This window comes from Carex rostrata, chromosome 10, assembly GCF_964058835.1.
Source record: "Carex rostrata chromosome 10, lpCarRost1.2, whole genome shotgun sequence".
Taxonomy (NCBI): Eukaryota; Viridiplantae; Streptophyta; class Magnoliopsida; order Poales; family Cyperaceae; genus Carex; species Carex rostrata.
In genome coordinates, this window is record NC_135927.1 from 5,690,215 (window position 1) to 5,705,838 (window position 15,624).

The 15,624-nt window shown below is 35.5% G+C and overlaps 1 protein-coding gene across 1 annotated transcript; it reads right to left on the bottom strand.

Annotated features, from left to right (window-relative positions):
- Positions 1 to 12,280: 12,280 nt before the first annotated feature.
- On the bottom strand, positions 12,281 to 14,476 carry LOC144560200 (uncharacterized). The gene has a single exon (XM_078309378.1). The coding sequence runs from the start codon at positions 14,474 to 14,476 to the stop codon at positions 12,281 to 12,283; it is 2,196 nt and encodes a 731-aa protein (XP_078165504.1).
- Positions 14,477 to 15,624: the final 1,148 nt, after the last annotated feature.

Sequence of the window (15,624 nt, forward strand, 5' to 3'; positions counted from 1 at the left end):
AATTATTCTTAATTATTTTATAACATTAAATTCCATATGCGCTAGCGTCCCCCATCTACACTAATATAAAAAAGCAAAGCATACAATGCATATCATATACATTTACTCAAATTGTTCCCAAAATTTATACACATTATACATGATTTTACTATTTACAACCGTTTATAAATGTGCTCCAGCAATCATACAAATATTTTAGTAAAAAATCATGTATGAATGTTGGAGGACATTTTTGGAAGTTCTGGAGCACATTTTTAGTTGGGCGTATATGAGATGCTACAAAAATTTACACAATTTTACTGTATGATCCGTGTGTGATGAAAAAAATACAAACTTTGTCACGTCATCAATCTGTGCCTTCCTATTATAACACATCTCTCTCTATTTGTTCTAAGTCATTTCTAAAGCATCTCTTCCTTGTAGGCTATACATATTTTTCTCTAAGAGAAGTAAATCTAAACAGGTGGGGCTAGAGTAAGAGATAAGACAAGATAGACGAAGACAATTTCCGACGTACAAAAATTCAAACTGGTGTATCTCGAAAAGCCGTGTAGGATTAGTTTTTTTATATATGATTTTGAATAAATAAATTGTAGGAATAGTGTTTTTATATACGGATTGAATTTTTTTTATTTTTTAAATTTTATTTTGAACAAAAAGATAAAATTTTGAATTTTTATTTTATATGTTTACAGTATTCAAAGAACAGTTTACATAATTCAAACAAATGGTTTACAAAATTCAATGGGACGGTTTACAACGTTTAAAGTGGTTCCGTGTTAGTTGTTTAATTTTGAAAAGTTGTTAGCTAGAGAACTTTTAGAATTGATCCTAATTGTCCCGGACAACATTTTACAAATGGTCCAAGTGGTCCTAGGTAGTCAAAACAGTTTGTAACTAACTCGGGACGACTTTTAAAAATCGCTACATGTTACAACATTTGATCAACATTTTACATGATTTTGTATTGAGGTTTACAAAATGTTTACAACGGGTTTACATCTATTTTATAAAATCGTAACAGCTGGATTTGGATACAAACCAGTTACACAAATTTGAGTACAATTAGTAGCTTTCGGAATTTAATAATCGCTCTGTTGACCTTCATTATGCATTGATCGTGCAAGTAACAGCTAATTATGTAGGCTACCTCGGTTAATATTATATATATTCTCTTAATTAATGGCCGTCCATAACATGTCACATCATGAAGTTATATATATATTTACTATTCATTGTTTTATCGGTTGGACTTAGCCTTAATTATGTTAGTCAAAAAATTTAATATTGCCTATCGAACTCTCAAAAATTTGTTATTACATATATATCCTCCAAAACTATAATTTTCATATTTATCCAATTCATCATATTTAACATTAATTTTAGGTTAATTCTAATTTTATCATTTTAAGAAATTAAAAGTAAATAGTGCTATAATTTATCTCTTTTATTCTTTCCCGGTTTACATGAACAACCCAACTACCTATTAATATGTTTCCATGCAATGATACCAGTAAGGTGTTTTCCTGTGACATTCTTTCATTTACTGACAAACATGATCTGTTCACCAATCTTGATATGACATAGCAAAAAAGAACAATGATTATTAATCTCTCATATCTTTTCCACATGGTTAATTAGCAACAATCAACGATTGTAAATTATCAAGTAAGATTCTAATTTTGATTAATTAAGAATAATCAAACCATTCCAAAATCTGAAATCGCGAGTCGCTCAAAGTTAAAATTCTGCCATCAACACCACAACAGCTAAAATACGTGATGCGAAATGATTTGATGATAACACCAGTGTTGTAATTAAAGAATATTTTGTTTAGGTTGATTAATCGGCCCATTAATCTTTGGTAGCAATCAAAATATTACAGATTTTTTCAACTATTCGACTGATTAATTCTAATTAATTACTTAATGGTACCTTATTTGTTTGATGAACACATAACGTACGTTATTTACAACACTGAAGAACACCACAATAGTTGTGTTGTCACAATTAATAGATGTAGCATTAATTGATATAGACAGATATCCGATACAACATGGCACGATACAGTATTTTGAAAAATATGAAGGCAACACAATCATATAGACGACTTTAATATTTAATATTTTATTTATAAGATTAAGTATATTATTAAAAATGTAATACAAATATTAAATACAAATTGCGTGTTTGGTGAAATTTTGGTATGTCATCATGATCGATCATTAAAGAATATAAATATTTTCATTTGAGCGTTGTTGATGCATAAAAAATTAAGCTTGTAGAGAGAATTCTCGGAAGTGTATATAATATATGAAAAAAATCATCATTTGAAATTAGAAATATGTCTATAGTCATTTTTTTTTTAAATTTAGTAACAGAGAACAATTCTCTTTCTGTAGAAGAACATAATTAATTAAGTTTGAAAAGCGAACTGAAAATATTTTATAAATAATAAAATAAAAATTAGTATAATGACATCGATGTGTCCTTGATTAAAAAAGGAAACAAGATATGTATAAACTTAGCAAACTAGCGGCGAGTAACACGCCTTATGTCGGTGGGAATTTTTGCATGCGGTTGTGGATAGAGAGGCGTAAATATTATGATTGCTATTTTAGCTGATATAACTCATTTCCCATTCGCTACATAAATGATTATACACTGATCATCTTAACGTAAATAAAATAAGTCAACGGTCCAAACACAAACCGACGAGTAGTTATCTATCTAATTTTCTTATAACAACTTGTTTGTATTTATCTGTAATCTTTTAGCATATATATTTCATTATTTACAAGAGCGCATCCAAAATTTGACGTTTTAACGTACATTTTATATATCTGAATTTTCTTATATTAGTCACCAGGTGAGCAATAAAATTATTAAAAAAATAATGTTAGTATTAGTGTATATATAGCTGAGGGCAAATTAGAGAGAGCAAGCACCAGGGTGAACAACACCAAAAAAATAGGTTTTGAGTTTGTTTTCAAAAATCCTATATTTGATCCCCAGAGAGAGATCTCTTTAATTAAGATTCATATCCGCATATATATTTAATGCAGATCAATTACATCATTCAATTTTATAATGCATAATTAAGTTGACAAAATTTAACGGATGAGCAGGTCCGCCCATCTGTAACATTTCGCAAAATCATATATGAAATTAATAATTGAAAAAAAATATATATGAAATAACTTGAGCACATTTTATTCAAAATATATGAAATATTTAAAGACTAAATGTTATTTTCTGGACAGGTTAATAGGATAATAAAGTTAATATTTTATTGACAATCAAGTTAATGTATCAAAGTCTAATTAATCGACTAAAATATGTATATTGTTAATTAAAGTTTTAAAATACCAGAAATTTCTATAACCCAAAATTGAAAATTTAATATATATTGTAATAAACAAGAGCAATTTGGAATAGTATATATCAATTAATATCCAAAGAAGAAATAATAGCTATATGTAAGATTGAATTATAAAATATGGAAACTTGAAGGTTTAAATTGAAAAAAAAATATAAGTACGACACTAATGAAATAATTAGAAAATTTTGGATGTCTCAAAACATGAAATTATATATTATGAATAATAATCAAATATCAAAAATTGCCAATAAAATATATTTAAACATCATGTCATTTCTCCTTTAGTTTATTTTTCTTTTTCTTTCCACACGTGGCAATATTTCCTCTCTCCAGCAATATGTTGAGTGTCACTACTACAGAATAAGTGATTATACACGGACATAAACAAGCGAGCTACACGGATTTCCCGCCGCGTAGGCTGTCACGGTTTAGAAATCTTTGTATATACACACCCGGATATTTACCGCGTACAATTACTGAATAGCTACACGGATTATTACATACACAGCCGTTTACAAATACTTGACACTGGCGCTCTCCATAACCGAGCTTCACGGATTATTACATAAAAACCCGTGTACAATTAGATTTCTACACGGTTATTTATCTAAATATCCGTGTAGCTCTCTTATTTTTTAATTTTGTTTAATATTGAAATATCTTTCTACACGGATGTATAAATAAATATCCGTGTAGCTCTCTTATTTTTTAATATTTTTTTAATATATAATTTTATGTATTAATTTTCTTTATTTTTTTATTGTGGAAACACCTTGCTACACGGATGTCTAATTAAATATCCGTGTACCTCTCTTATTTTTTAATATTTTTTAATATTGAATGACCTTTCTACACGGATGTATAATTAAATATCCGTGTAGCTCTCTTATTTTTTAATATTTTTTTAATATATAATTTTATGTATTAATTTTCTTCTTTATTTTTTTAATGTGGAAACACCTTTCTACACGGATGTATAATTAAATATCCGTGTACCTCTCTTATTTTTTAATATTTTTTAATATTGAATGACCTTTCTACATGGATGTATAATTAAATATCCGTGTAGCTCTCTTATTTTTTAATATTTTTTTAATATATTATTTTATGTATTAATTTTCTTCTTTATTTTTTTAATGTGGAAACACCTTTCTACACGGATGTATAATTAAATATCCGTGTACCTCTCTTATTTTTTAATATTGAATGACCTTTCTACACAGATGTATAATTAAATATCCGTGTAGCTCTCTTATTTTTTAATATTTTTTAAATATATTATTTTATGTATTAATTTTCTTCTTTATTTTTTTAATGTGGAAACACCTTTCTACACGGATGTATAATTAAATATCCGTGTACCCCTCTTATTTTTTAATATTTTTTTAATATTGAATGATCTTTCTACACGGATGTATAATTAAATATCCGTGTAGCTCTCTTATTTTTTAATATTTTTTTAATATATAATTTTATGTATTAATTTTCTTCTTTATTTTTTTAATTTGCAAAAACCTTTGTACACGGATAAATTTTAAAATGTCCGTGTATAATTGAACTACTTTTTTTTAAAAAAATTTTGCTTTTTTTTGGCTAGCCTCCAGTTTTGCCAGCCATTTAAAATCAGATCAATTCCAGAACAGAGAATTTCCAAAATAAGAATACCAAAACCCCTAAATTTTCGAAATTTCCAAATTATATAAAAAATTAATACAAAATTCATGTACACTGAATTATACAAAGATCATACAAATCCATATTCTGGTTTACAAAATTGTTTTATAAAAAAATCTGCCCACATACATCTAAACTGATCTAACTGCTCCTTGGAGTAACTCTTTGAATCTGGTGAATACTACAAAAAATTCGAAACATGCAAGTTACAAAAATATGGCAACTACATCTCTGTTTTACTTTATAGAAATAAATTATTGCAATTATAACAATGCAACTAATAAAACAAGTTTAGAGGAAATCAATATTAATTGTATGGACAAGTCAAGGCAAAACATATGAATTACATACCGGATATGCTGGCCATTTGAATTGTATGCTCTCAACAAAGTGAAACATAAAAATCATCGTGTAATAACCGCATTCCCAACCGCCAATCTGTTGCGGGCACTGATATTTACATTCAGCAGCCTATGTCAGAATGACAATAAATTTTTGAACCCAAAAATATGAAATTATAAAATTATAGTGTGCTCACCTCCTTCCAGAGCCCATTCATTTTATTTCTGCTCTTACCCGTGCTCTGCACTCCACCCTCTTTAAGATATTGCCGAAAAGCCCTTACAAAATTGAGTGACTGTAATTAGCAATTCCACAATTATAAAAAAAAAATCAAGCCAAGTGATATTTAGATAACTTACTTAATTATAACAGTCATGACTCTTTTGGACTGCTGAGTGGTGATGGATTTGTCGGGCCGCCTTGAATCCATGACATAAATCATATTTTCAAGTGGCACAATCACCAACAAACACCAGTGGGAGCTGTGGGGGGAGAAGAATTGTAGTACTTTAGCATAAAATTAGTGACATATATATTTCAGCATGTAATGGTGACACCACTGTTTGCTATGGTTCATTGTGTAATTGTTTAACTTAAAATATAAACAATTAAGGATACAAGTAACCTACCTTTGGTGGTATGGCAGGAGAAGAAATTTCTTTTGATCCCCACGAGCATGATGCATCGCTTTACGCAAGTAGTCGACACAATCATCCTCATACCATTCCAACATGTTTCCATTAATTCTACCGGGGTCCAAAAGTGCACACAAGTTCACCTTACCTTTCGATGCGGTCTCACGGCATTTCTGGACTAGGAACCTGAAAAATCATCATTTTACATTAGAGTATATATTTGAGTGCTATACACATGATATAAATAATTGATTGCTCAGTAACATGAGGAAAACAGTGATGACTCCCACATCGAGCCATTTATCGCTTGACGAGGCGCCCTGTAGAAAGTCGTTGAATTCTGTGAAAGGCAGCACGACCTCCCTGCCATCGTGTAGAAACATACCGGGGGGGACACTGAAGGTAACAGCCGTCATGTCCTTGGGTGCCTTGATCAAGTGGGCGTGGAGAGTCTGCAACTGACCAGGCAAACGGCTAACCTCTTCTGCTGTGAGCCCCGTACGGTCTAGTGGCGCATCCACTGGCGCATCTACTGGCGCATCCACTGGCGCATCAGGCACTTCTGGCGCAACAGACACCAAGTATAATTCCATGTCCCGTACCGGTGACAACGCTTCATCCTCATTGATTGTTTCACCTCTTCGTATATGTATCAAATTTTGTATATGTCTTTTTCAAGTATTTGAAAAGAATGATTTGAATAAGATATCCCATTAATTTGGAGTTTACGTACATTGTCCAAAATAATTTGATTTTTCGGCCATTGGACTGTCGAATAGCGGGCATCATCAAGCACCACCATTTCATCGACAGGGACAGGAAGAGGTATTCTCACAGCCCAATCCTGCGTGATCTTCTCAATCGCTACGCGGAGATAGTTGGGCCTCAACTGATCACCGGCTGCAGGAGGATATACAATGCCCTTAGCAATGGTCAGAGAAGTAGTACCGAAATACATGACGAGGTCGTATGCTGTGGCCTCCTGCAATAATTATCAGCAATTAGTTGTCTTTAGAATGAAATAATATTGTCTAGCGAATTAACCGCGAGAATCAACAATACCTTTCGATTATGAACAAGTAGTGGTTACCTTTAGATTGTCCAAGCCGCCTATCACTTCGGTCCCGGATGCCTGACTGCTTCGCCGAATTCCCGGAGAAACGGGAGGTCGGTCCTCGGATGGCTGCCTAATTTGGTGCATTTGGTTCACCATCCTTGATTCCAGCTCAGCCAGCTTCTGGTTGTACTCCATTGAAAGCTCCTCGCGTACCTCCTGGCGCACCTGCGCCAACCTTGATTCCATCTCGTCTTTGTTGACCTTGGCACGAGGTCTTCTCCGGGGTTTTGCTCCATTGAATTCCTCCTTCCAGCCCGTGTAGACCCCTCTGCCCCTAACTCGACCGGTGTGTTCTGGATTCGGGAGCGCCAAGGACAAGGACTCTTCTTGTCTTGCGACAGTCCGGGCACCAGAATTGACCTCCTCCTCCACCTCCAACTGTTAATTAAAAAATTGGTTATAACAAAACACTAAGTAATATACACAGAGTTATGATTTTGTTTGAATGACACAGTTATAACAAAAGACTCTTACCATTTTATGAGCAACGGGCTCCACGTCTTTTGGGAGTACTATCCGCCCCTCAACGGTTACCTCAGATCTTCCCATGAGCCAATCTTGGCCCCTAGGATTTTTTATCTTAACCACGGGTGAGTCAGACTGTTGGTTTTTCAAAATAATTTTTGCCCATTCTTTCGACTTACCCTCGTAACCACCTGACCCTAATTTGTGCGGGTACTTGTTCATTTCGGCGATCTTCCTGCCCTTCTTACTTTTTTTCTTCGAACATCAAAGTAAATCCATTACTTAAGGAAGATGAGTACATATTGAGAAAGAACAAAAACTAAGAGCATCTCCAATCCAGCAATTGAAATTAATTGCTAAATTAGCAATTATGAAATTAATTCCAACAGTTGCTAAATAAGCAATAGCCGTACAACCCAGCAATTACAGAAACAATTGACGCATCAGCATAAGCAATCCATAAGCAATCACTATTGGAGATGCTCTAATGAGTTACCTAAATTTACATACCTTGAATTCTTCTGTTTTCTTCAAAGCTTGGAACTCCTCCCACACCTCTTGTGTCAGCCAAGGATACACTGGCAACGGATCTTTCCCTTGATCCATGTAAACTGTTTTCAACCTGCTCTTGAATTGCTTCCAAGCTTCATTCATTATCTTCAAAGACACTCCCTTTATCTTGTCTTTTGGGTCGTCCACGATGTTCCACTGGTCCTGATTGACAACGAAACTACTGCATGTAAGTTCATCTACTCCAAAAAAAAAAAATAGAATTGTTAGGTACTTTACCTTCACAATGTTCCACCATTGGTCCTTGTCCTTCTTTTGATCAAACTGATCCCAGCGCTCGACCAGGATAGATGCATGTTTCTTCACCGTGGAGGTGCAAAAATTTGAGTACTTTGCCCGATTATCACCCGTCGCACAGCCGTTCTTGTGGAATTCGATTGGCAATATTTCCTTTTGCTCAGTGATCTTCTTGCACATTGTCGGACCTCTTTTCCTTTTTTCAGGCCGAGCCTGCGAGACCTCTTCTTCCATGACAGCTACATTCTCCCCTTCTACATTATCCATCACAGCTACATTCTCTACATTATCCTCACCTGAATGTGTCATCGTTCTTTCTACAATCTACCGAGCGAGCGAGAGGAGCTTAGAGGTTCACCAACTACAGGAGGACAGAGCGAAACACCAACAGTGGCAGCACCAAGAGAGAGGAACCACGGAAAGAGAGAGGAGGAGACGCGTGGGTTTAGGGTTAAGAGGAGACGAAGGGATTTTGAAAAGAAAGTGACCAGGCCGACCCAGCGCGCATTTTATTTCGCGCAAACCATTTATACACGGATATTTAATTAAACATCCGTGAAGGAAGACATTTCTAGACGGTTATTTCATTAATAATCCGTGTATAAATTCTATGCGTTCGCGGAAACAAATTCGCGCCTTGGGAAGTTCGAAATGTAAAGACATATTTTTATGTTTTTTTATATTTTTAAACTTAATTTGCATCTAAACTCAAATATTTATAAATAATAAAATTTCAGAGTTTGAAGCGACGTCGTTTCGACTTCCATTAGATAATTATTTAAAAAGCACATTTTCAGTTTAAAACCGTTTAGAAATGATAGAGAATGTCTCCACGGATATTTCATTAAACGTCCGTGTGCAAATATTTATTAATTTAAAATTCTTAGAAGACGAAACGGCTCTTCAAAATTCTATATGAAACTAGTTCGATCAAGATATTTATATAAATTTTATTTGCAAGTAGAAATGGCCGAAGTCCCTCCGGCCGGCAGTGCTCACCCCTCAAATGTGCCGTGGCCGTTGCCCTCCGGCTACGTCCCGCCCGAAGAGGTTGATGTTAATTTTGAACTCCCCCCCGGTTTCGAAGTCCCTCCTGGCTATCTCAGGCCTCCTCCCAACTACAGGAGGACATGGCCGTGGCCGCCTTCAAATGTGCCACGCCGAAGTCCAAGGGGGCATCCACCACCAAAGCCGTACATAAGGAGGGGCGATCGCTGGATCAGGCCAAAGAGCCCCTGGATTAGGAGGAGGCCGAGGTCGCGCCAGGGCCTTTGTGAAGGCATGTTTCATTAATTTAGCTAGCTTTTTTTGTTTTCCTCTTCTGTATTTTGTTTAATCAGTTTTTTTTTGTGTTATATGATGTATTAGCCAGGATCCTTTTTGATGTAATATATTTTGTTTAATTTAATCAACATTTTGTTTTCTATAAATTTTTCTTTTTTGTTAAATAAATGATGCTATCTAAATAATTAATAATGTTAATATGTTATAGATATAAATTAACGTGTTAAATTAAAGTGTTAAAATACCTTTCTACATGGATATTCAATTGAAGTGTTAAAATACCTTTCTATTAATAATCTCATATTTATATTAATATTTAAGTAAAGATTAATAAAATATAAACAGACAAAATATAAACAATTAAAATATAGACAAATGAAATATAAATTATTTAATATTAAAAATAAAAATAATCTATTTCTTGGTTTTATTTGAAGATTCATCTTTTTTGTCTTTATTGCTTTCTTGATCTTCTTCATTTTTTTTCTGCTTCTTCCTCGCCCTTCTCTTCTCCTCGTCTTCCTCTTCTCCTTCCTCCTCATCATCTTCTCCGGCAGCGTCTTCCTCTTCCTCCTCTTCCTCTCCCTCCTCTTCTTCTTCATCATCGTCTTCGTCATCATCTTCTTCTTCTTGGTCATCGTTCTCGCACCTAGGGCAGATCCATGAATTGTATCTCGGATCTCTGCTGCCTTGGTAAGTATTTGAGCAGACGCATAACGGGTGGTATGAGTCTTGACAATGGTTGCAATGGAACAACCACTCATATTTTCCGACCTCTTGGCACACTGTGCACTGTATGCCTCCAGTGGGTAAGTCGTTTTGTGAGTCGTCTGAGTCTGAACCTTCAGTTTGCTGGAAGAACTCACTCTCAGAACTATTTGAATCGTTAGAGTTTGAGTAGTCACTGTTATTTTGTGAGTCATCGGATGAGTAGGGATCCATTTTTCCTGGGAACAAATTAAAGAAGTAAGCTCAAAAGAATTGTACAATTCAGATTGTTTTGTAATGGAGTTTCTCGGATTATATAGAATTATGAAGTTGTTTTGATCGTCTTCTCAGATAATTACATAGAAAGGCAACTATTCGAATTCCGCACTTCAAAATAAATGCAACATTTTACAAGATTCATGCATAACGGACGTCTTAATTAAAATAACTATTTCTACACGGACGTTTGATTAAACGTCCGTGTACGATTCTTTCTAATAGTTTTGGTCAATAAATATGGCTCTAATTACTAAAGGGTTAGGGAATGAATATGGTGCCCTTTCAATTTTCTTTTATTTAATAGTCATAAGTTCCAACGATGCAAAAGCCTACTCATAATTAATACATGTAAAAGAGTAAAAAATCATGAAGGCTCGAATGGAACAAATGATGCTATGTAAATAATTAATTTATAGATATAACTTAGCAGTACAAAATGATGTTATATTTAATTATAAAATAGAAAAAATTTTAGGAAATTAAAAACCTGTATACACAATGTAGGGCTAAAAGTCCGTGTGGAATTCCTTTCTACACGGATTTTTAGTTAAAAGTCCGTGTGAAAAACCTTTCTACACGGAGTTTTAATTAAAAATCTGTTTAGAAAGGTTTTCCACACTTAATTAAAAGTCTGTGTGGTGCCCTTTCTAAACGGATTTTTTTTAAAAGGAATAAATAAACAAATAAAATGTAAAATACAAAAACACAGTAAAATATTATCGGTTTACAGTCATCCAAAGATCTCATCAGTAATGCAAATAAACTATGCTTATCTATTCGGCTATTCATCTCTGAAATATTATAAAAGAAATAAATATTATAAATTGTTTTTTTTTCTGGAATATAAATATGAAATTGTTCACGGTTAAACGAAATAAATATTATACATTGGTTTTTTTTTTCCTTTTTCTCTTTTTTTTCCACTGTTTGAACATTTTCCCATAGTCCTTCACTGTGGTCAGATCTCATGTAATTTGCTTCGTCTTGTTCTTCAGTAGTTGTTGCTATCTCAGCTTGCACATCGGCACAAAATGGAGGTATCTCATCGAACTGGTCGTACTCTTCTTCGTCGATTACGTTTTCTATCCCAACAATCCTTCTTTTTCCGGGTAAGACGATGCTCCACCTAGCATCACTCGGGTCAGTGACATAAAAGACTTGGGTTGCTTGCTTGGCGAGTATGAACGGATCATCAACATACCCGACTTTGTTAAAATCTACCACTGTGAACCCGTCGTTATCAACTTTAACACCACGGTCTTTGACCCATTGACACCGAAACAAGGGAATGCTGAGGTGAGCATTGTAAACGAGCTCCCAAATTTCTTCAATAACACCGTAATATGACTTTGATGCCATTACAGGCCGGGCATCCCCTGATCTACTGAATTCTTGAGACGTCGCCACCAACGTCACCCCACTATTTTGCATGGTGCTCTTATCACTTTGTAATTTAGTGTAAAATGTATATCTGTTAATCTCGTACCCTTGGAATGTTCTAACAACCATTCGGGGTCTTTGGCCCAGTAATCTAACCGTTTCACTTACGGGCGACATTTCGGAGTGTGACTTCACTCTTTCTTTCAGCTATCCTATGAAACAACGGTTATGCTCGTCAGTAATCCACTTCTGACTTCTCGTGTAGTTCTGTTGTCGAAGGATTGTCATGTGCTCATCTATATAGGGAGTGACATCTGCCATGTGCTGTAGTACAATAAAATGTGCCTTTAACAGTTCATCTCTATCAGCAACTATGGCTTTCAACCCAATAGTCCCTACTCCTTGGAGCCTTCCCTCGTATCGAGATTTTGGAACGCCAATAGGACCAACACCGGTCATGTAGTTGGTGCAAAACTCAATCACCTCTTCCGTGGAATATCCTTCTATGATGCTACCTTCGGGTCGATGTCGGTTCCTTACGTAACTTTTCAAAATACCCATGAATCTCTCGAATGGATACATATACCGCAGGAACACGGGACCACAAATCTTAATTTCCCTCACAAGGTGAACAACAAGGTGAACCATAACATCGAAAAAAGATGGCGGAAAATACATCTCAAGATGGCAAAGAGTAACGACGACCTCCTTTTGCAGAGCGTCCAATTTTAGCGGGTCTATCACTTTGGAATTAATTGCATTGAAGAAAAAACAAAGCTTCGTGATGGCTTGTCGAACGGGCTTTGGTAAAATTCCCCGGATTGCAACAGGAATCATATGTGTCATTAAAACATGACAGTCGTGGGATTTTGGACCAATCAATTTCATGTCGTTCATCGACACAAGCTTCTTAATATTCGAAGAATACCCTGATGGGACTTTAATACTATGAAGGCATTTACAGAAGCTTGTTTTCTCGGTCTTCGACATTGTGCACATTGCGGGAGGTAGGTATGCCTTTTGCTTCCCTTTATCCTGCGGTGCAAGCTTGGGTCGTATTTTCATTTCCACCATGTCTTTTCGAGCATTGATACCGTCTTTAGTCTTCCCCGGAATATTCAACAATGTGCCGATCAGACTGTCGCAGACATTTTTCTCAATATGCATGACATCTAGGCAGTGTCTCACTTCTAAATATTCCCAGTATGGTAGCTCCCAAAATATGGACTTCTTTTTCCAAATATTTTTCGGTGGTGCTTTGGCACATTTTCCGAAAACAACTTTAAGATTTTTAACCAGCAGGAAGACACCCTTCCCGTCTAACGGACGACGTGCCACTCCAAGCTCAGTGTTCCCGTTGAATTCTTTCTTCTTCTTACGGTATGGGTGATTAATAGGAAGAAACCTACGGTGCCCCATGAAAACATTCTTTTTACAATTTTTCAACCTCAGCACCTGCGTGTCATCTTCACAGATAGGGCACGCTTTTGCTCCTTTAGTACTATAGCCCGATAAATTTCCGTACGCGGGGAAATCGTTTATGGTGCAAAATACCATGGCCCGCAGCTCAAATTGCTCTTTGCAGTACGCATCCCACACCCGGACGCCATCTCTCAACAATTTTTGGAGGTCCTCAATTAATGGTGTGAGATATACATCTATGTCATTTCCGGGTTGTCTGGGTCCTTGGATTAGTAATGACATCATTATATACCTGCGTTTCATGCACAACCAAGGAGGAAGATTGTAGATGCATATAAGAACTGGCCAAGTACTATGCCGACTGCTCATGCTTCCAAACGGACTCATTCCGTCTGTGCTCAACCCTAGCCTAAGGTTTCTTGATTCGCCACCAAATTCTGTGAAATCTCTATCAATGTTTCTCCACTGAGGAGAATCAGCTGGGTGTCTTATTTTACCGTCCCTTTTGCGCTCGTCTTCATGCCAACGCAATAATTTCGCATCTTTGGGATTTGCAAATAACCGTTTGAATCTCGGTATTATCGGAAAATACCACACCGACTTAGCCGGAGCCCGACCCTTGTTTCCTTCATCGTTACCATCGTCAGTGTCCTGGTTCTTACGTCTGTACCGTGAAACACCGCATTTAGGACAAACATGCATGGCCTCGTACTCTCCACGGTACAATACACAGTCATTCGGACATGCATGTATTTTTTCGACCTTCAAGCCCATTGGACAGATCAACTTCTTCGCCTGATATATTGTACAGGGTAACTCGTTGTTATCTGGGAGCATTTCTTGTAAGAGCTCTAATAAGGACGTGAAACTCTTGTCGCTCCAACCATTGTCTGCTTTTAAGTTCAACAATTTCAACACAGCTGACAGTTTTGAAAATTTGGTACACCCGGGATATAACGGCCTTTTGGATTCATTAGACATATACTGAAATTTTTTATAATTTTTATCACTAATTTCATCTTCCACATCACGTAACATGTCTTCTAGATTTTCAATAAAATCGTATTCTGCATTTTCATCAATATTCACACAATCATCCTCGTTGTAATTAAGTTCAAGTAGATTATCAAAATTTTCGACATTCTCAAAATCATCGTTGGAATGAAGCTCAAAATTATCAACAACTTCTACATTAATATCAACATTGTCTTCCAAAACAAAATTTCTATTGGTAGCACTACATTCCCCAATTTTCTCACCATGCATAAACCAACACGTATATCTCTTCTGAAATCCCCGACAAATCAAATGAGCTCTAATTTCTTCCAAGTCCCCAAATCTTTTAAAATTGCTACAATCTATACAAGGACACAAGATGTCATTATGCTTTGTCTTCACTCTATAACTCTCGGCATATTTTATGAACTCATCAACGCGAGCCAAATATTCTGCACTATCACGTCGCAATTCGTACATCCAACTTCGATCCATCGGTAAATTAAATTCAAAGAATGATTCCAATTAGTCATGGTGGTCGAGCAACATATATTGTTACAAATTCTTGGCTTACAAACGGGCCGGTTTACAATCGTAACCCACTCCTCGAATATTATGCCTCATATGTGAACACATTAATTAGCGGGATTTAATTAGTGTTTAAGAAAAATTCGACAGCATTTCCCCTTAACTCCCCAAGTATGCGTAAACCACATACTCGTAGGAGCAATAAGGAGAAATGCCGACGAATTTTTCTCAAACACTAATTAAATCCCGCTAATTAATGTGTTAACATCCTAAATGAGACACAATATTCAAAGAGCAGTCCCAAACGGGGGACTATCCAAAATTAATCCCTATTAGATTAATTTCGAACGGGCATGGACCTAAAAGCATCAATAGGTCGGTTATTGGACCACAATACACTAATTATTTACATTACCTAAACAGATCAAGCATGCATGCATTAATAAATAATTGACCTAAATAATTAAGCAATAATAAGTTTCATCGATAGCGAGAGAAAAGAGGAAGACTAACCTAGCAGGATAGAGAGGAGAAATGCAAATTAACTTCAAAGATCTCAGCTCCGGTCTGCGCAGAAATCAGACCAATTCAATACAGAGAGAGAG